This window comes from Dipodascopsis tothii (genome assembly GCF_038497935.1).
Source record: "Dipodascopsis tothii strain CBS 759.85 unplaced genomic scaffold V1510scaffold_27, whole genome shotgun sequence".
Classification (NCBI taxonomy): Eukaryota; Fungi; Ascomycota; class Lipomycetes; order Lipomycetales; family Lipomycetaceae; genus Neoaidaea; species Neoaidaea tothii.
Window position 1 is genome coordinate 82,451 of NW_027118011.1, and position 18,529 is coordinate 100,979.

The 18,529-nt window shown below is 63.8% G+C and overlaps 8 protein-coding genes and 1 non-coding gene across 9 annotated transcripts; 6 read left to right on the plus strand and 3 right to left on the minus strand.

Moving 5' to 3' along the window:
* Positions 1-79: 79 nt before the first annotated feature.
* Positions 80-2,820, plus strand: V1510DRAFT_438117 (WD40-repeat-containing domain protein). The gene is made up of 5 exons (XM_066935591.1): positions 80-969; positions 1,000-1,817; positions 1,858-2,034; positions 2,072-2,099; positions 2,132-2,820. The coding sequence occupies exons 1-5, from the start codon at positions 494-496 to the stop codon at positions 2,526-2,528; spliced, it is 1,896 nt and encodes a 631-aa protein (XP_066787570.1). The 5' UTR covers positions 80-493; the 3' UTR covers positions 2,529-2,820.
* A 665-nt stretch (positions 2,821-3,485) lies between these two features.
* Positions 3,486-3,566, plus strand: V1510DRAFT_t202. The gene has a single exon. It is a non-coding gene; the product is annotated as a tRNA-Lys (tRNA).
* Positions 3,567-4,734: 1,168 nt separating this feature from the next.
* On the minus strand, positions 4,735-6,135 carry V1510DRAFT_420804 (uncharacterized protein). Its single transcript, XM_066934511.1, has 5 exons — positions 5,826-6,135; positions 5,506-5,723; positions 5,338-5,471; positions 4,894-5,303; positions 4,735-4,862 (listed from the first exon to the last, which is right to left on the minus strand). The coding sequence occupies exons 1-5, from the start codon at positions 6,058-6,060 to the stop codon at positions 4,774-4,776; spliced, it is 1,086 nt and encodes a 361-aa protein (XP_066787571.1). The 5' UTR covers positions 6,061-6,135; the 3' UTR covers positions 4,735-4,773.
* A 612-nt stretch (positions 6,136-6,747) lies between these two features.
* V1510DRAFT_216637 (uncharacterized protein) lies at positions 6,748-7,631 on the plus strand. The gene has a single exon (XM_066930478.1). It carries the CDS (start codon positions 6,958-6,960, stop codon positions 7,567-7,569), a length of 612 nt encoding a protein of 203 aa, XP_066787572.1. The 5' UTR covers positions 6,748-6,957; the 3' UTR covers positions 7,570-7,631.
* A 1,094-nt stretch (positions 7,632-8,725) lies between these two features.
* Positions 8,726-12,273, plus strand: V1510DRAFT_381462 (Adaptor protein complex AP-2 alpha subunit). The gene is made up of 5 exons (XM_066931643.1): positions 8,726-8,953; positions 8,983-9,070; positions 9,102-9,115; positions 9,148-9,191; positions 9,223-12,273. The coding sequence occupies exons 1-5, from the start codon at positions 8,938-8,940 to the stop codon at positions 11,911-11,913; spliced, it is 2,853 nt and encodes a 950-aa protein (XP_066787573.1). The 5' UTR covers positions 8,726-8,937; the 3' UTR covers positions 11,914-12,273.
* V1510DRAFT_420815 (uncharacterized protein) lies at positions 12,235-13,397 on the minus strand. Its single transcript, XM_066934512.1, has 3 exons — positions 13,377-13,397; positions 13,218-13,235; positions 12,235-13,076 (listed from the first exon to the last, which is right to left on the minus strand). The coding sequence occupies exon 3, from the start codon at positions 13,072-13,074 to the stop codon at positions 12,277-12,279; it is 798 nt and encodes a 265-aa protein (XP_066787574.1). The 5' UTR covers positions 13,075-13,076; positions 13,218-13,235; positions 13,377-13,397; the 3' UTR covers positions 12,235-12,276.
* A 115-nt stretch (positions 13,398-13,512) lies between these two features.
* V1510DRAFT_420818 (isoprenoid synthase domain-containing protein) lies at positions 13,513-14,784 on the plus strand. Its single transcript, XM_066934513.1, has 5 exons — positions 13,513-13,735; positions 13,770-13,924; positions 13,956-14,221; positions 14,252-14,312; positions 14,344-14,784. The coding sequence occupies exons 1-5, from the start codon at positions 13,646-13,648 to the stop codon at positions 14,720-14,722; spliced, it is 951 nt and encodes a 316-aa protein (XP_066787575.1). The 5' UTR covers positions 13,513-13,645; the 3' UTR covers positions 14,723-14,784.
* V1510DRAFT_431448 (P-loop containing nucleoside triphosphate hydrolase protein) lies at positions 14,714-16,043 on the minus strand. Its single transcript, XM_066935435.1, has 2 exons — positions 15,862-16,043; positions 14,714-15,830 (listed from the first exon to the last, which is right to left on the minus strand). Exons 1-2 carry the CDS (start codon positions 15,998-16,000, stop codon positions 14,776-14,778), a joined length of 1,194 nt encoding a protein of 397 aa, XP_066787576.1. The 5' UTR covers positions 16,001-16,043; the 3' UTR covers positions 14,714-14,775.
* Positions 16,044-16,305: 262 nt separating this feature from the next.
* V1510DRAFT_420821 (uncharacterized protein) lies at positions 16,306-18,340 on the plus strand. Its single transcript, XM_066934514.1, has 2 exons — positions 16,306-17,941; positions 17,974-18,340. The coding sequence occupies exons 1-2, from the start codon at positions 16,778-16,780 to the stop codon at positions 18,145-18,147; spliced, it is 1,338 nt and encodes a 445-aa protein (XP_066787577.1). The 5' UTR covers positions 16,306-16,777; the 3' UTR covers positions 18,148-18,340.
* The last annotated feature ends 189 nt before the right edge of the window (positions 18,341-18,529 follow it).

Consider the following 18,529-nt stretch of genomic DNA (forward strand, 5'->3'; position numbering starts at 1 on the left):
TACAGCGGGCCTCGTCTAGGCGCCGAGCGAGACCGGGCGGGGCCCGCCCGGCGAGCGCGACTCAGCCGCGCCGGCCTAAGCGCAGCCGCCGCGCTTGCGTCTCCGCGTCGGCTTTCGGCGCTGGCCCGCGTCTCGGCCCGACTCTCGAATCCAGAACCGGGGTCCGGCCGGACGATCAGCCGCACCCTGTGCGGCTCGCCGCAAGCGTACGTCACGTGTCGGTCCGCAACACGACGCGGGGTCACGTGCCGTCGCGCGTCTACCAAACACCCTCGCACCACCGCGGAGCCCGGGATCAATGCTTACTCTCACTCTATAATCCGCGTTCCCCTCTCCAACCGCCGCCGCCGCGAGTCTCTGCTGTCTTGGCCAGGCCGGCTGCCAGTCTTTCCTCGGGGTGTTGACGCCTGCGATTTTGGACGTTCGGGAGTTCTTTCATTTCGGTCCGGCGAATCTTCCTAGTTCGATTCCAGATCGCGGAGCGCCGCCGCTTATGATCCCGGTCGGTCCGCCTCGTTCTTCCGGTGGTTTTAAATTCGGATCCGGCGGCCACCCAGCTCCAGTTTCTCTTTCCACACGGCCGAGCTGCAGACCAAGCGCGATGGCCTCGAATGAGTTCTTCCACGCCCGCGCGCAGACGTCGCCGGGCTCGATCGAGTCGTCGCCGGCGTTTCTACAGCCGTCTGCGCTGCTGTCGCCGCCGACGTCGTCTGCGGACGCCTCGCCGCTGTCGTCGAACCCGTTCTCGCCCTTCGACTCGGTGTCGCCGGCGACGTCGCTGTCGTCGGCGCCGTCGCCGGCGTTCTCGAAGCGCTCGCCCCGCCACTACCGCCGGCAGTACCACAAGATCCTGTCGCGTAAGCGGGCAATTTCTCCCGACCGCTTCATTCCGTCGAGCTCGTCCGCGCACCTGTTCCACCTGGACTCGCCGCTGCCGGGCGCGAGCCCGCAGGCGCCGCACAGCCCGACGTCGCCCGGCCGCCCGGCGACGTCGGCCAGCCCGGGATCGTCAGCCGGGCCGGCACGCGACCGCCATGAGTCGGCGATTGCCTCGGCGCTCGGCATTGCGGGGCCGGCGTTCCCGTCGCGGGTGCTCAACTTCCAGGGCGCGCGCCCGGACATCATCGCCGGCGGCGCCGTGCTGCGCGACCGCCCGAGCTCCATCACGCAGGAGGCCATGCGGCTGCTGGACGACGCCGCGGCCGCGCTGCCGCCGCCCGCCGGCTGGACCGGCGGCTTCACGTCCTCGGCCGGCTCAATTGGCTCACCCAACCGCCACGACAAGCAGAGCCCGTTCGCGCCGTTCCGCGTCCTCGACGCGCCCGGCCTGCGCGACGACTTCTACACGAACCTGCTGTCGTGGTCGCCCACGACGAACGACCTGGCCGTCGGCCTCGGCCCGGAGGTCTACATCTGGCAGGAGGCGACCGGCGCCGTGCTGCTGCCCGAGTGGAGCACGTCGCCGGTCGCGTGCGTCTCGTTCTCGCCCGACGGGCGCACGCTTGTCATCGGCCGCATGGACGGCGCCATCACCTGCTGGACCGTGACCGCCCACCACGCCAAGGCCGAGTACTTCCACACGGTCGGCCTGTGCTGCATCTCGTGGCGGCCGCCGGCGGCCCTGCCCGTGTCGCCGTACCCGTCGTCCACGTCCTCGACCCAGCAGGGCACTCCGGCCTACAACGAGTTCTACGTGGGCGACGAGGTCGGCGAGATCCTGCAGTTCAAGCTGCTGTCGGACGAGATCGTGCTCGCCATCAACGAGCCCCAGCTCAAGCTCGTCAACCGGATCCGCGGCCACAGCCAGCAGATCTGCGGTACGTACCCGTCGCGTCTGCGACCGTCGCTCACAGCCAGGCATCGCGTTCAACCCCACCGGCATGCAGATGGCTGTCGGCGCCAACGACAACACCTGCACGGTCTGGGACATGGAGGACCGTGGCCCGATGTCGACGCCGCGGTACAGGTGGGACCACCGCGCGGCCGTCAAGGCGCTCGCGTACTGCCCGTGGTCGCACGCGCTGCTCGCGACCGGTACGTTTGCGCTCCCGGCACGGCTGACTAGGTCCAGGCGGCGGCAGCAACGACCGCACGATCAGGTATGTCCCTGCACCCTCCGTGCTGACCCCAGATTCTGGCACACCAACTCGGGCGCCCTCGTCAAGTCCATCAACGTCAACGCCCAGGTGACGTCGCTGATCTGGTCGCGCAGCACCAAGGAGATCGTGGCCACCTTTGGCTACGCCAACCCCGAGCATCCCATCCGCATGACCATCTTCTCGTTTCCCGAGTGCCGCCCGATCTCGCAGGTGCCCTGGCTCGAGGAAATCCGCTGCCTCTACGCCGTGCAGTCTCCCGGAGGAGGCAAGGTCTGTGCCGCCGCCAGCGACGAGACCGTCCGGTTCTACGAGTTCTGGGAGGAGGGCGGCCAGGCTCGTGTCGCCCACTGGGACAGCGGCATCTACGGCAGCGACATCCTCGAGCTGTGCGAAGGCATCGAAAAGAACCCAGTCGACAGCATCCGTTAGTCGGACGGCCGCCACGACCGATACCCGCCTGACAAGCCGGCGAAGTGCTTCACCAAGCGCTCCGCTTCCATTTTGTCTAAAATTTATATCTTGAATACTACGGCTCGAACTAGATACCTAAAGGTCTTTCCTTTGATGGTTTTGGCCTGGCACTGACATTATTTCCTCCTGATTTCTGTTTTGCTATTTCACGACACGACGGCATCTTACACTCTAATACTGATCTCTACATACCGCTATGAAGTGTTTGCATCATATACCACCTTATACCTCCTGTTATCATAGACTCACCCTGGGCTCTCTGTTGCCTGCTTGCTTTCTGATTTGTAATTGGCTCTATAGTGGCTTGTAATTAGCATCCAATCGAGACTTAGATTGCTGTTCGCCGATCGGGCTGGGGTGCCTGGCCTACAATGCCTGGGTCAGGGGAGTCTGATGTTCAGCGGCTGCTGACCGAGCTTGACTGCTGGCCAAGACTGCCATGCAGATCACAGATTACAGTTGCGGCCATACCCTGAAGAAAGCACAGTTCCCCGTCCGATCAACACCAGTTAAACTTCAGTGGGCTCACTTAGTACTGCGGTGGGAGACCACGCTGGAATCGTGAGTGCTGCAATTTTTTTTTGCATGACTCGTGTCACCTTATGTGATTTGCCTCTGTGGCTCAGCAGCAGGATCTGGCACGGCAAGTCACACCACACTACGCCGTACGCGGTCGATGTATTCCGCTGCGTGTAGGTATTCCGCTGCGTGTAGGTATTCCGCTGCGTGTAGGTATTCCGCTGCGTGTAGGTATTCCGCTGCGTGTAGCTCTTGTGGTCCATTGGTCATACAAGAGTTTCTGGCGTCCACGCTGCTCGTTTTGTTGCAGCGCGGGCCGCTCAGCGTAGTGTAGACCGGCCAGCCTGTACGCGACCTGAGAAGCTCACGCGTAGTCGGAAGCTACAGTCAAAGCCTGCCTTGCTAGCTCAATCGGTAGAGCGTGAGACTCTTAAGCAAGATATCTCAAGGTTGGGGGTTCGAGCCCCCCGTGAGGCTTAACTTTTTTCCGACGTGTCTCGCCGGTGGTCTAAGCGATTTTTTTGCTGTCGGCTGCTCGGCAAGCACCGTTCGGTGGCCCGGGCGACTGGCTTCCAAAATGATCTACGGTGCCTGCACTGCAGCACAATTGACTCGTGCGCCGCTCGGCAGCCAGTGGACGCTCACAGAGAGGCACAATTGCGAGATTGAGACATAATTGCTCCAACCTAAGAGGCTGGCTGTAGTATTGGGTTGGGTCCTTGCTAAACTAGTTCCCCGGATCACCAGGGTCGACTATGAGTCTGCTTATTCGCGTGGCAACTATTGGCCAGCCCATGTGTCATGTTGACAAATTACTCGGCCATGAGCGCCGCAGGCGCTGGCACTAACTAATTGGGAAGGTCAGCGAGGCGAAATAGCCTCATTATTATTGGCCAGATTTAATAAGTCCGGGTAATCAACATAATTGGGCCAATCACAGCAGACCTAATTGTCAGCAGACCCGATCATCTGCCTGGTTAGAGTTCGTCTTTGTGACGTTTCGCCAAAGCCACCAACGTGGTAGATCAATCAGGCAACCTCGAAAGAGCCCAACGTGTTCTATCTGCCATTGCCGGGATCTATAAGTAGCCAGCGGTTTCTCTGTTCTTAGACATCAAAGAAACAATCATTTCTTCTACTCAAACCAGCTTCACCAGCTTTTCAATCAATCTTCACTAAATCAATCACAATGGTCTGCTGTGGAAAGTCTCAGGGAGGATGCGTCTGCGCCAAGGAGGCCAGATGCTCGTGCGGTGCCCAGCCTGCGCAGAAGTGTGTCTGCAGCAAGGCTGCCACCGAGAACACCGTGGGCGGTCAGACTTGCTCTTGCGGCCAGCGCCGCGCCAACGAGTGCACCTGCTCGCGCTCGCAGTCTGAGAACGCTCTCAGAGACGGCGAGATCGACTTCACCAACATGAAATAGGTGGAGAATAAGCGTATGCATAACCGGTTGGGATTGTTCTTGTACATAAGTGTAAACTCTTAATTCATCCTCATTTACTTATGACACCTGCACTTGGCATCGGCCGTGCGTAGTGGCTTCTAAGGGCGCCGGTAGCTGCCGGCTGTCTAGACCCGGCGGAATGCGGTGGCTAGCCTCTTCGCGCCAGGCCCTGAGCCCGCCAAATGCGCGAGGCCCTACGTCGTTTAATAAGCACGATCGTAGCAATATATTAGATACTATTTAGAGCTTGCGGTGCATGATCAGAGCCGAGGCCTGGTGGTTAGGGAACACCAGGGTGTCAGCAATGACGGTGTTCTCGCGGCGAGAGACTGGGGTCAGCTTGGTCGCCAGTTCACTTACCAGCAAAGACGATGATCTCAGCAATGTCCTCGGCGATCAGGGGCTGAACGCCGGCGTAGACGGCGTCGGCCTTGCTCTTGTCACCGCGGAAACGGACGACCGAGAACTCGGTCTCGACCTGACCGGGGTCGACCTCGATGACGCGGATACGGGTCGAGACGAGCTCCTTGCGCAGAGACTCGGTGAACGACTTGACGGCGGCCTTGGTGGCGCAGTAGATGGCACCGCCCATGTACGGCTCACGACCGGCAATCGAGCCGATGTTGATGATGTCGCCCTTGCCGGCGGCCTTCATCAGCGGCAGGATCTCCTGGGTGAGGGCAATCAGACCGTAGACGTTGGTCTGGAACATGACCTCAATGTCGTTCTGGGCAATGTCTCCGACCTGCTCGGTACCGAAGACCATGCCGCTGACCGTCAGCTGCTGTCTGGCGCCACACTTACGCGTTGTTGACCAGCACGTCGACGTTCTTGAAGCCCTCGGGCAGGCTGCTCACGAACGACGAGATCTCGGCAGTGTTGCGGACGTCGAGCTTGGTCACGTAGACCTTGACGTTCGGGAACGCCTTCTCGAGCTCCTGCGCCCGTCAGCACGTCCGCGCACACACGTACCTCCTTGACAGTGGCCAGCAGGTTGTCACGGCGGGCGGTCAGGATAAGCTTGACGTCACCACCGGCAGCGGCAGTGAACTCCTTGGCCGTCGCACGGCCGATGCCGGACGACGCACCGGTGATCAGGATGGTCTTGCCAGCGAGCCGGGCAGACGCGGCAGTTCCGAAAGGCAGAGCGGACATTGTGGATGTGGGGTTCTTAGAGCTTCTTTGAGGGCCTGGCCGTCAGCCTTTGCTCGCCCGCAGGAGCGCAATTGCGGCCATCAGCCGTCGGCACGGATGCCAGGCCGTGGGCCGATTCGTCCGTCGGCGGTACTTACAACACGAGCTGAACGGTCGAGAACGAAGAATACCAGCAAAGTTGGACGATGGTCGGGAATATTTATAAGATATTGCGCCTAACGCTGGGAGGCCACCAATCGGTTTAGAGTTCCCACCAGCCAGCGGCACAGATAGCTGACGAAAATTTCTGCCTAGATTCTTCCCTAGACAGAATGGCGTAGATAGCACCGGGATAGCATCACTCGGTCTAAAGGGAAGCCGTGTACGCATCATCTTCAGCCTGGGCTGGGCAGCTGGCGACAGAGGCGCAGGGCGTGGCTGAAGAGGAGAGTGGATGAGATAACAAAGAGGGAAAGGAGCCAGGAATAATATAAGCGACGCTGGCCGCATCGGCCTAGAGCCGGCGCGGTCGGGCGCCCGACGGCGGACAGGCGGGATTGCGCCAGGACTAGATGGAGTAGGCCAGGCTAGCGAGCCAGCGACCGGCGGCAGTTGACGGCTCCTCACGGGCCATGTAGAGCCTAAAACGCCCCAGTGTCGAGCCGCGCTCGAGACGCACTCTACGACGGCGCCGATGGCTGCCAGTGTGCCTGATCTTGGTCTGGCCGATGAGTCGCGCTCGGCAGGCTACCGAGAACTAGTGAGTGGTGTAACGGCTGGGTGCGATTGCGCAATTTGGCAGTCGGGAAGGCCCGGAAAATCAAAACCACGCTTCGACAGTCTGGAGCTACGAGAGCGACGACGGTGCTAAGACGGCTGTGGCAGCCGGAAACGTGAGTGAGACGGTATGTGAGCTGGGACGGTGCGTGAGGTGACTGAGCCGCATGCGGGTTCAGGGGTTGGCGGAACGCCGTAGTTAAGCCTATGGTGCGATAACCGAGCCATCAACCCGATACATCATCCATCGGGGTCAGCCCTTGAAGCGAGCGAGGCTGGGTGCTGCGGCCACGAATCGTGTTGTCTCTGATCTTGCCGGCGTCGTGGGGCCACAGACGTCAGTGGGGGCGGCCGGAGATAAGGGCCGCAAATGTGAGCCGCATACCGTGCGGCGCATACCGGCGCAGAGGTGTGCGCGTGCAGAGCGTGGCCAGCGCACTCCGGCAGGCTTGCGCTCATCGTGTGCGTCGCTGATAACATTGATGCGTACGGCTGAGGGCTCAGATCGGCGAGATGCATCCTTATGAGCCCAGGCATAATGCCTATGCGGCCCGCGAACGCCCGGAGCAGAGTAGAGACCGTCTACAGGCACGTAGCACAGATGCCACGAGCCGGCGCGTCTGTAGCAGAAAAACGCACCGTCTTAAAGTGCACTGCGGTGTCATTGGAGAAGCTCGTGAATCGCGGGGGAACAGTGACCTACGGCCAGGGTCCAGGCACGTCAGACACGAACAGCGACCTAGCAGAAATGTCTCCTGCTTCCGTGTACTGCCAGCCAGCTGCAGTCGCAGCTTGTTGACAGGATCTGGCACGTCCTCGGGCCAGTTCCGCGTCCGGCGCGTAAATTATGGAAAAAACAAGCCGCGAGTGGTCTGTTCGCACACGCGCGCTCTGAACGTTGAACAGAGCAAGCCACAGCATGTCTACGGGCCGCCGCAAGCGATCTTCAGCGGGGTTGGGCAGCCGGTGTGGCACAAATTCTCCTTCGCAGGGTATAAAGCACTCGCCGACGCATGCGTCGCATCTCGCACACGACCGCGACGGCGTCAGCGATCGCGCGGAGCGCGTCCAGGCTCTAAACAGCCCCGGCAGGGCCTCTCCGGGCAGGCAATGGCTAATGGGTAGACCAGGTGTGACCGTGGCGTGGCCCAAATTATTCCTAGCAGGATGGTGGCCAGGCTGTGGAGAAAAAACACGAGCTACACTTCCGGGCGCGCTCAGGCGCGCGCCCATTTGAGACCGATATGGCTTAAAAGCGCAGTAGTGGTCTCGAACGCAATCGGGCGTCGGCAGGGGCTCCGGATCGGAACTCGCGCCATCGTTCCGGACCGGACAAGTGGCCACACGGTCGGAGTCGGCCAAGAATCGGTGGAGAATTCCCAAGCAGTTGGTGTGGGTTGAACAAGAGTGTTGCTGTCATTTTGATATTAGTGGTGCATCGCTCCCAAGTCACAAAAACAGTACTGTGTGACGGGGGCGGGTCACATAATAGTGGGGTTAGGCTAATCGGCGCCATAGTAAAAGAGCCCTAAAATACAGAGGTTTTTCAGAATCCCGGCCACGGGCGCTGGGCCGCGACCACATCAGACCTTGCCTAATTGGGTAAAACCCATCTCATCACTCCTGCCACGCGGCCGGGTTAATACCCGTCGAGGGCAACAATGATGGTTACCCGGCCTCTGTTCCACATGGTCCCCGTCGAGCCGGCACGACGAGGTGTAAACCGAGCGCTGGCCCAGATTGCGCTTACACCGCGGCTTTTAGGCGCGGGTCTGTGCCAGACCGGCCCGTTTTCACCCCTAAAAGTGGCATACAGCTTGCCGCGCACGACATCTCAGCCTACGGTAGTGCACGTACCTACAGGGGTCGTTCGAGCGACGGTCGGGGGGTCGAGAGCGATTTTGCGATTCCGGGGGGCGCCATAGTAAAGAAGAATGTCCTAAAGTCACGAGCGTGAGGGTCAAGTCACATAGTTTACGCACTGCGTCACAGCGGGATTCGGCTTCCGGAGTTAACTGTGGCTAAACCTTGTTAAAAACACACCGAAAGGTTCGGTTGACAAATATCCTGCGGTGGCGGCGTCACGTGTGGGGCCGTACGCTGTGGGCCTGGCCCTGTGGCGACGCGGCACAGCCGGCGCTGCGCCGCGGCGGCCCAGACTAGCGCCGCCACACGCCCGCCCGCCCGGCGGTCCTCGCGGCGCCCGCGGCGCCGGCGCCGCCGCGCCGCCGCGCCGCACACAGTGCGGCGCGCCATACAGTTACCCGGCTTCAACCGCGCGACTACACCCACCACCGCCCTCCTGGCATCCGGCGCATCCGCTCTCCATCACTGCTGCGTGACTGGAAACACAGCTGCTTGCATCCCGGCGCGTCTGTTTGCTCTCTGGGCCGAGCAAGCGCTGTCTGCCCCGTCTCACGAAACCGCACGCCGGCGAAGCCCCGTCGGATCCGATCGAACGCGCCCCCTCAGCTCGGCTGATAGTTGCCCGCCATGTCGACCATGAGAGGTACGTGTCCGCTGCGCACGCTGACCCAGGCCTCGTCCAATTCATCGCGGACCTGCGGAACGCCCGCGCGCGCGAATTGGAGGAGAAGCGCATCAACAAGGAGCTGGCCAATATCAGGTACGTACGACTGCGCGCAAGCTGACACCAGAAACAAGTTCAATGGTCGGTGGCCGCACGAGTGTTACTGACAGCAGACGCCAACTTGAACGGCTACAACAAGAAGAAATACGTGTGCAAGGTACGTGTGTGGCCGGCCGCGCTGATCGCAGCTGCTGTACATCTACATCCTGGGCTGGAACGTGGACTTTGGCCATCTGGAGGCCCTCAACCTGATCTCGTCCAACAAGTTCTCGGAAAAGCAGATCGGGTATCTGGCAACAAGCCTGCTGCTGAACGAGAACCATGTGATGATTAATCTGGTCGTGAACAGCATCCGCAAGGACCTCATGAGCCCGAACGAGGTGTTTGTCTGTCTGGCGCTGCACGCGATCGCCAACCTCGGCGGCCGCGAGATGGCCGAGCAGCTTGGGCCGGACGTGCACAAGCTGCTGGTGTCGCCGGTGTCGTCGAACTTCACCAAGAAGAAGGCCGCGTTGACACTTCTGCGGCTGTATCGCAAGGCACCGACCGTCGTCTTTGACGAATGGGCCGAGCGGCTCGTCTCGCTCATGGACGACCCAGACTTTGGCGTGGCCATCTCGGTCACGTCGCTCGTGTCGGCGCTGGCCCAGGACAAGCCCGAGCTGTACCGCGGGTCGTTCCAGAAGGCCGCGTTCCGGCTCGAGCGGATCCTGATCGAGCATCAGTCGCCGGCCGAGCACGTGTACTACAACGTGCCGTCGCCGTGGCTCCTGGTCAAGCTCCTGCGGCTGCTGCAGTACTATCCGCCGCCGGAGGAGCCGCCGCTGCGGAACATGATCGAGAAGGTCATCAAGCGCGTGCTCGAGATGGCGTCCGAGCCGACCAAGAACGTCCAGCAGAACAACGCCCAGAACGCAGTCTTGTTCGAGGCCGTCAACGTGGCGATCCACGTCGAGTGCGACGCCGACCTCATGGACCAGATCACGTTCCGGCTGGGGTACTTTATCTCGTCGCGCGAGACGAATCTGCGCTACCTCGGCCTGGACGCGATGGCGCACCTGGCAGCGCGCTCGCTCGACCTCGAGCCTGTCAAGAAGCACCAGGAGACGATCCTGCACTCGCTGCGCGACCGCGACATCTCGGTTCGCCGCAAGGGCCTCGACTTGCTGTACTCGATGTGCGACTACACCAACTCCGGCGTCATTGTGGGCGAGCTGCTCAAGTACCTCGAGGTGGCCGACTACGCCATCCGCGAGGACATGGTCATCAAGATCGCCGTGCTCGCAGAGAAGACCGCGATGGACTACAAGTGGTACGTGGACACGTCCATCAAGCTCATTTCGATCGCGGGCGACTACGTGTCCGAGGAGGTCTGGCAGCGCGTCGTCCAGGTCATCTCCAACAACGACGAGCTGCAGCCGTACGCGGCGCAGATCATCGTGGACTACCTACGGGGGCCGTCGTACTACGAGGCGCTGGTCAAGATTGGCGCGTACGTGCTCGGCGAGTTCGGCCACCTGATCGTGGACACGCCCGGGTACTCGCCGATCGAGCAGTTTGTGGCGCTGCAGGACAAGTTCCCGCTGTGCTCGGCGGCGACCAAGGCCATGCTGCTGTCGACGTTCGTCAAGTTCGTCAACCTGTTCCCGGAAATCAAGCCGAACCTGCTCCAGATCTTCCAGGCGTACACGCAGAGCCTGGACTCGGAGCTGCAGCAGCGCGCGTGCGAGTACTTTGTCATGTCGTCGCAGCCGAACGACGAGCTGTTGCGGGTGGTCTGCGACGAGATGCCGCCGTTCCCGGAACGCGCGTCCGTGCTGCTGTCGCGGCTGCATGAGAAGCACGCGTTCTCGGAGGACAAGCGGACGTGGTTTATCGGCGGCAAGGACGCCGCGTCCGAGGGCGAGGCTCTGCGCCTGAACCGGTCCGGCCCGCTCAAGCGCGCGTTCACGACGACGGGCAACATCCTCGACGCGGCCTCGGACGAGCTCGAGTCGCTGAACCTGAGCGAGTCGGCGCGGCCGCTCGCGGCCACACCAAGCACGACCGTCCCGCGCGACGAGAGCCAGGCGACGTCGCTCAACGTGTTTGAGCTGCTCTCGGCCGACTGGGAGTACGGGTTCACGCGGCTGCTGTCGCGGTCCGAGGGCGTGCTGTACGAGGACAGCCAGATCCAAATCGGCCTGCGGTCCGAGTACCGCGGCCACATGGGCTGCCTGATTCTCTACTTCAACAACAAGTCCAAGATCCGGTACACGTCGCTGGCCACGCAGCTCTTCAACACGGCCGGCGACGACGCGCTCAGCCTGTCGTCGCCCAACTTCCCCGACCCGACGCTGCGGCCCCAGGGCCAGTCGCAGCAGATGGTGCTGGTCGAGGCCAAGACGCCGTTTGAGCACTCGCCGGTGATCAAGGTATCGTACCTCGCGGGCTCGCTGCAGTCGCTGTACTTCAAGCTGCCGGTGGTTGTGCATAAGTTCATGGACCCGGTCGAGCTCGACATCGACTCATTCTTCAAGCGGTGGAAGCAGATCGGCTCGGGCGTGCGCGAGGCCCAGCGCATTTTCAAGGCCGCGCGCGCCCACGGCGAGACCGACCTGGCGCGCGATGCGCTCTTGCACTTCCAGGAGTCGGTCGCGGCCGACCTCGGCTGGGGCGTCTCCGAGCATGTCGACCCAAACCCGAACAACACGGTCGGTGCCGGCGTCATCAATCTGGACGGGTCCAAGCTGGGGTGCCTGGTGCGGATCGAGCCGAACTTTGAGGCGAGCATGTACCGCGTGACGGTGCGGGCGACGGACGAGGCCGTTCCGGGCCTGCTGCTGGCGCCGCTGGTGGACGCGCTGAAGCGCGGGCCGAAGAAAAAGCATATGGGGTAGGCATGAGCCGCACAGTGTGCGGCGCGAGCCGCGCGGTCCGCCGCGGCCGGCTGCCCGTCGGGCAGGGAGCATATAGCCGCAGCATATAGCCGCACGCAGGGTGCGCTCTCGATGGAGTCACCGCCGGAGGCCCGGTGCATTGGCACGCGAACCTCGGCCGCGGCTCCGTCTAGGGTAGCTGCCTGTCAGGCGGACCATATAGCCGCTGTGGCATATAGCCGCATCCGGACGCACCTCAACCGGGGCTCTGCGGAGGCCATTGGGCAGGTGCGCATGCATATAGCCGCATTGCCACAAACGCCGTTTACATGTGATGTATGCTACCGAAAGAACACTTAATCCATTGCGCCGTCTATGTAATGTCTATGCTGTCTTTTTGGGCGGCCGCACACCAAAGATGGTCGTGCCGACACGGACGTTGGTCGAGCCCTGACGAATGGCCTCCTCAAAGTCGCTGCTCATGCCCATGCTGAGCTCGAGGTCCAGGCCGAGCGCGGTCTGGACCGTGTCGCGGATGGCCACGAGCGTCTTGAAATCGGCGTTCTCGACGTCGGCGGCCTTGGACCGCGCAATGTCGCCGATGGTCATGAGACCGACGAGCCGCAGGCCCGGGCACTGGTCGACGACGTGGCGGGCCAGGGCAAGCACGTCGTCGGGTGCGACGCCCGACTTGCTGTCCTCGCCCGACGTGTTGACCTGAAGGTACACGTTCAGCGGGCCGAGACCGGAGGCCTTCAGGCCAGCGCGCGTGTCGCTCAGCTTGGACGCCTTCTTGGCCGTGTCGACCGACTCGACCGCGTACAGGTTCGGCACGGCGGCCAGCGCAGCGCACTTGTTCGTCTGCAGACCGCCAATGAAGTGCCACTGCACGTCCGCCGGAAGCGTCTGCGCCTTGTCGAGCAGCTCCTGCATGTAGTTCTCGCCAAAGTGGCGGTGGCCGTGCGTGTAGAGCGCAAGCACGTCCTCGGCCGGCTTGAGCTTCGACACGGCCACGAGCCGCACCTGGCGGCCGGCCGCGGCCGCGGCCACCTTGGCGGCCACGTCCGAGATGTTGTCCACCAGCTCCGCCGCGCGCGCGGCGTCCACGGCGAGCGTGCTCATCGCTGGGCTAGTACGGATCAATCGCGGGAACGACTGCAGCGTGCGTCCAACCGCGCGCATATCTACGACCGTTAGTCCGGACCGTGCGGCTGCTTGCTCGTCGCTCAGAGTATTTCGAATAGTGTAATCATCAGGTTCATGATTAGCATGGAAATTGTTCATCACCGGCCGAGCCGCGACGAGCAAGCAACGTGGGCACTTACATCGCTACAAGCGGGTACCTGTCGTTAGCACGGGTTCACGGCCGCAGCGTGTGTCTCGTTCAGAAATCCGATGAGTTTGGCTTGGAGTCGAATCATCATAGGCTCTATGATTGGGGCGACAAAGATTCATCATTGAGACGGCCGCTGCGCGGGACGTACCTGAGAAAATTTTTATTAAATTGTACGGGGGACAAAGGACGCGCGGGAAAAAATGTTTTATGCGCCGCGATAGCCGGGTAACAACAAAGCCCTAATCAGGGCTCGCTGCGTCATACCGTCACGAGCAGTGAGCTGTCAGATAACGGCGGGGTCGACAGCAAGCGACGGTGTGATATAGCTGGCTTCAGGGCAGGCGAGCGGAGCCGCACGACGCAGGACGTGGCACGAGCAGATCGCACACGGCTTCAGACACCAGATCGGATCGCGAGATGACCGAGGGCGAAAGCAGCATGGCGCAGGCGCGCGCAGAAACGCCCGCCGAGAGCGGCGCGGTCGGCTGGTCCGCGCGCAACGAGTCGGTAGGTGGCGCGCGCGGGGCAGGCTAACCGCCAGATCGTGCTGGGGCCGTACACGTATCTGACGGAGCACCCGGGCAAGGACATCCGCCAGCTGTTTATGGACGCGTTCAACCACTGGCTGCAGGTGCCCGAGCGGTCGCTGGAGATCATCAACCGGGCGGTGTCGATGCTGCACACGGCATCGCTGCTGTAGGTCGGTCGCGGGGCGAGCTGACGACAGCGTGGACGACGTCGAGGACAACGCCAACCTGCGCCGGGGGCACCCGGTGGCGCACAGCGTGTTTGGCGTGGCCCAGACGATCAACTCGTCCAACTACGTGTACTTCCTGGCACTGCAGGAGCTGGCACTGCTCGGCAACGCCGAGGTCTACAAGATCTACGCGGAGGAGATGATCAACCTGCACCGGGGCCAGGGCCTGGACCTGTACTGGCGGGACACGCTGACGGTGCCGAGCGAGGAGGAGTACGTGGCGATGGTGCAGAACAGTACGTGATCCCGTGGGCCGGCTGACGCAGAAACGGGCGGGCTGTTCCGGCTGGCGATCAAGCTCATGCAGAGCGAGTCCGCGGTCAAGCTGTAGGTGTGCGCGCGGCCAGGCTGACGGCAGCGACTTTGTTCCCCTGGCCAACCTGATCGGGGTGCTGTACCAGATCCGCGACGACTACCTCAACCTGCAGTCGGACCAGTACTCCAAGAACAAGGGCTACTGCGAGGACCTCACCGAGGGCAAGTTCTCGTTCCCGATCATCCACAGCATCCGGGCCAACAGCAACAACGACCAGCTGCTCAACATCCTCAAGCAGCACACGGCGGACCGGCTGATCAAGAACTACGCGGTGTCGTACATGCGCGACACGACGCACAGCTTCGCGTACACCGAGCAGGTGATGGCCGGGTACGCGGCGCAGGTCAAGGCCGAGATCGAGCGGCTGCAGGTCGCGCCCAACCCGCTGCTCGACGGGATCTTCAAGGGCATCCTCGAGTAGCATTGTCGATTGGAGGTGTATATAAGTACAATGTGGATCCGTAAATGCAAAGATCACTTGAACAGCTTGCGCAGGGAGATCTGGCCCTCGTCCGCGCGCGAGAGCACCTTGGCCACGGCCAGCTCAAAGTCCTCCTGGGTGACGTGGATGCGGCGCTCGCGCAGCGCGTACATGCCGGCCTCGGTGCAGACGCCCTTGACCTCGGCGCCGGAGCAGCCGTTCATCTTCTCGGCGACCTTGCGCAGGTTGATGCCGCGCGTGAGGTTCATCGAGCGCGAGTGGATGCGCAGGATGTCGGTGCGCGCCTCGACCGTCGGCGGCGGGAACTCGATCTTGCGGTCGATGCGGCCGGGACGCAGCAGCGCGGGGTCGAGGATGTCGAGCCGGTTCGTGGCCATGATGACCTTGATGTTCTTGGTCGACTCGAAGCCGTCGAGCTGGTTGAGGAGCTCGAGCATGGTGCGCTGCACCTCCGAGTCGCCGCCGGACGAGCCCTCGACGCGGCTGGAGCCGATCGAGTCGATCTCGTCCATGAAGATGATCGACGGCGCGTGCTCGCGCGCCATCACGAAGAGCTCGCGGACCATGCGCGAGCCCTCGCCGATGTACTTCTGCACGAGCTCCGAGCCCGACACGCGGATGAACTTGCACTCGGTGTGGTGCGCCACCGCCCGCGCCAGCAGCGTCTTGCCCGTGCCCGGCGGGCCGTACAGCAGCACGCCCTTGGGCTGTGCGATGCCGAGCGACTCGAACAGCTCGGGGTGCTTCACCGGCAGCTCGATCACCTCCTTGATCTCCTTGATCTGCTTGTCCAGGCCGCCCACCATCTCGTACGTCGAGTCCGGCACCTTCTCGACCATCATCAGCGACACCAGCGGGTCCACCTTGTTGGGCAGGATGCTGTGCAGCTGGTACGTGTCCGACCGCAGGCACACCCGCAGGCTCGGCGTCACCTTCTTGATGTCGATGTCCGGCGCGATGTCGACCACGTACTTGCCCTCGGGATGCACCTTGACGAGCACCTTGGTCTTGCCCATGGCCTTCACCACCTCACCGACGTACGAGCCGGGCTCCTGCAGCAGCTGGAGCTCCTCGCGGAGAAGCCGGACTGCGGTCAGCGCGGCGCGCCGGCGACGTACCTTTGGCGTTGAGCGCATTGCGCTGGGCCTCCAACCGGCGGAGGTTCTGCGTCTTCTCGGTGATCTGCAGCTCCGTCTCCTCGATCTTCTGCGTGTAGTACGGCTTGATGCCGCTCTCGCGGGCGATGAGGACGGTCATGCTGGCGACGATGGCAGCGGGGGACCGTTTCGATGGATGGAAGCTTGCGTGCGACTGGAAGGCGCGGGAACCTGGCGAGGTGGTTGCGTGTGGGACCTAACCCTAGATACGCGGGGCCGGTGCTGGCGTGCGGCTCGCCGGCGCCGGCGAGCGACCCGACCCGCGCGACGGCGACCCGCGCGACGACCCGCGCACAGGGCGGCCCGCGCGCGCCGGGCCGACCCGCGCGACCCGCGCGACCCGCGGGCCGCCGCGCCGCACGCCGCGCCGCGCCGCGCCGCACGCCGCCCACGGCCGGCCGGCCACCCCATCCATCCCCCCGCCATCGCAATTGCCTCCCGCCCTGTAGTCCGTCGCCGGCAGCGCCTGCCGCCGTCTGCCGTCGGCCTGTGCGCCTATCGCGCCGCACCCGCCCCCACCACGGCGTGGATCGCCGCTGATCCGGCGTTGGGAGCACATCCGAGTCAAGCGCAATCTCCAGCCGGCGGCTATCGTCTTTCCTCTCGACCGCTCAGTATCGGCCCAGCCGTGACCCATCGGCGTACATAGACAGCTCGCGACCTGGACCCGGTCCAGGCGAACTCTGGGCGCGGCAAGAGCAGCACACGCGGCACGATAGGTGAGCAAAGGGCGCACGGGTGTGGGTCGTCGGCGACCTCCCGATCCGCGATTGGCGGCTCCACGGCGCCGGCAGCGAACAGCCGCTCACACGACAGTCTCCAGACGCGCTCGCGGACGATTAGGTCCCCAGGGCACGGCCACAGGCGCAGCAGCACGATGGCGGCCAAGGAAGTCGAGCTCGAGCGGTTTCGGGCCGAGTGGCAGCGCGAGGTCGAAAACAACAGCCGGCGCGGCGCAGCGGCCGGCGCGCGCGCGGCCGCGCAGAAGCAGACGCGGGCGGCGGAGGCGCAGGCAGCGCGCGCCGGCGCGAGCGGGTCCGCCGCCGCGGCGCGCAACTACGCCAGCCTGGACGAGGCCGAGCTGATTCGGCGAACGACGCGGCTCGAGCTGGCACCCAAGCCGGTGGCGGTCCCGGCCGACACGCTGCCCACGACGGCCGCGCTCGAGGAGGAGATCGAGCAGTCGGACGCGGACTCGGCCGACAAGGCGCTGCGCATGTACGAGCTCGCGGTCGAGCGCGAGCAGAGCGGGAGCCTCGCGGACGCGCTCAAGCTGTACCGGCGCGCGTTCCGGCTCGACGAGACCGTCGACAACCTTTACAAAGACAAGCACTTCCCGGCCGGACGGGCGCGGGCGGCCGAGCCGTCGCAGAAGCAGGCCACGTCGACGCTGCCGTCGACGGACGGCGCGGCCGTGCTGGCCGACTACCAGGACGTGGCCGTCGAGGCCGAGGACGACGCGCTGCCGTCGCCGCTGATGACGCTGCCAAACGAGCTGCTGACACACCTGCTCCGGCTGCTGGCGCTGGCCGACCTGTCCGGCTTCACGCGGACGACGTACACGTGCCGCAAGCTGGCGTTCCTGGCCTACACCGACACCACGCTGTGGCAGCGGCTGTGCGAGAGCGAGTTCCCGCGCATGGTCTACACCGACGACGTCGACGAGGCCGCGGTGTTTGCCAGGTACGGCGCGGACTGGCGGCGCATGTTCCTCGAGCGCCCGCGCGTGCGCTTCAACGGCGTCTACATCTCGACGTGCAACTACCACCGCGACGGCGTCTCGGACTCGTGGTCGTCGCCGATCCACATGGTCACGTACTACCGCTACATGCGCTTCTACGACGACGGCTCGGTGCTGTGGCTGCTGACGACGCGGGAGCCGGCCGAGATCGTGCCCGAGCTGCGGCTCGGCGCGTCGACCACGCTGTACCCGCAGCTCAAGGGCATGACCGTGGGCTCGTGGTCGCTGTCGATCGACGGCCGCGTGAACATACGCGTGACCGGGCCCGTGGCCAAGTACGTGTTCCTGCAGGAGCTCGAGGTAGGTGCGCGCGCGGGCCGTGCTGACGCCAGATCAAAAGCGCCGGCCGCGGCCGGCAGAACCGGCTCAACTGGGTGCATTTCTACTCGCTCAACCAGGTCACCGACCACCTGCTCGAGTTCTCGCTGCCGCACGAGAAGCCGTACTACTTCTCGCGCGTGCTGTCTTACGACCGCGAGGAGAGCTTTGCTGTTGGTAGCCAATGAACGAGCGTCCGAACGAGAGCGCGATGGGCCGAGGCACGCGCCCGGGCCGGTGCGTCGCTTACGCAGCTGCCGCTCCGCCACCAGTCCGTTTGAGAGCCCCGCACCGGCGCTACTGGCGCCGGGGGGACCCCGCATTTGCTGGCTAGCGCATGTAGGCGGCCGTGGCAGCGCACGGCTGCAGGCACGGCTGAGGCGCGGCGGTGGCCGCCGGGCCGTCTGGGCAGGCTGGGTGCGGCCGGCGGGCGCGGGCCGGCCACGCGGCGCCGCAGTCCGTGCGGCGCGGCGCGGCGCGGCCCGCGCGACCCGGGTCGGCCGCAGCGGACGGGCCGGGGCGGACCCGACCCCGCTTCCCGACTGGGCGCGCGGGCCGGGCGGACCCGCG

What these genes read in the sequence shown, in the direction of transcription:
- V1510DRAFT_420818 (XM_066934513.1), top strand. Translation starts at nt 13,646, where the DNA reads ATGACCGAGGGCGAAAGCAGCATGGCGCAGGCGCGCGCAGAAACGCCC. An exon ending in CTGCACACGGCATCGCTGCT is followed by an intron (nt 13,925 to 13,955) that starts GTAGGTCGGTCG and finishes AGCTGACGACAG; the next exon opens with CGTGGACGACGTCGAGGACA. An exon ending in CGTGGCGATGGTGCAGAACA is followed by an intron (nt 14,222 to 14,251) that starts GTACGTGATCCC and finishes CGGCTGACGCAG; the next exon opens with AAACGGGCGGGCTGTTCCGG.
- V1510DRAFT_216637 (XM_066930478.1), top strand. Translation starts at nt 6,958, where the DNA reads ATGCATCCTTATGAGCCCAGGCATAATGCCTATGCGGCCCGCGAACGC.
- V1510DRAFT_381462 (XM_066931643.1), top strand. An exon ending in AGAAGAAATACGTGTGCAAG is followed by an intron (nt 9,192 to 9,222) that starts GTACGTGTGTGG and finishes CGCTGATCGCAG; the next exon opens with CTGCTGTACATCTACATCCT.
- V1510DRAFT_431448 (XM_066935435.1), bottom strand. Translation starts at nt 16,000, where the DNA reads ATGACCGTCCTCATCGCCCGCGAGAGCGGCATCAAGCCGTACTACACG. An exon ending in CAATGCGCTCAACGCCAAAG is followed by an intron (nt 15,831 to 15,861) that starts GTACGTCGCCGG and finishes CGCTGACCGCAG; the next exon opens with TCCGGCTTCTCCGCGAGGAG.
- V1510DRAFT_420804 (XM_066934511.1), bottom strand. Translation starts at nt 6,060, where the DNA reads ATGATGCGTACACGGCTTCCCTTTAGACCGAGTGATGCTATCCCGGTG. An exon ending in TCGACCGTTCAGCTCGTGTT is followed by an intron (nt 5,724 to 5,825) that starts GTAAGTACCGCC and finishes GCTGACGGCCAG; the next exon opens with GCCCTCAAAGAAGCTCTAAG. An exon ending in TGCTGGCCACTGTCAAGGAG is followed by an intron (nt 5,472 to 5,505) that starts GTACGTGTGTGC and finishes TGACGGGCGCAG; the next exon opens with GAGCTCGAGAAGGCGTTCCC.
- V1510DRAFT_438117 (XM_066935591.1), top strand. Translation starts at nt 494, where the DNA reads ATGATCCCGGTCGGTCCGCCTCGTTCTTCCGGTGGTTTTAAATTCGGA. An exon ending in CAGGCGCCGCACAGCCCGAC is followed by an intron (nt 970 to 999) that starts GTCGCCCGGCCG and finishes GACGTCGGCCAG; the next exon opens with CCCGGGATCGTCAGCCGGGC. An exon ending in GCACGCGCTGCTCGCGACCG is followed by an intron (nt 2,035 to 2,071) that starts GTACGTTTGCGC and finishes GACTAGGTCCAG; the next exon opens with GCGGCGGCAGCAACGACCGC.
- V1510DRAFT_420821 (XM_066934514.1), top strand. Translation starts at nt 16,778, where the DNA reads ATGGCGGCCAAGGAAGTCGAGCTCGAGCGGTTTCGGGCCGAGTGGCAG. An exon ending in TGTTCCTGCAGGAGCTCGAG is followed by an intron (nt 17,942 to 17,973) that starts GTAGGTGCGCGC and finishes TGCTGACGCCAG; the next exon opens with ATCAAAAGCGCCGGCCGCGG.
- V1510DRAFT_420815 (XM_066934512.1), bottom strand. Translation starts at nt 13,074, where the DNA reads ATGCGCGCGGTTGGACGCACGCTGCAGTCGTTCCCGCGATTGATCCGT.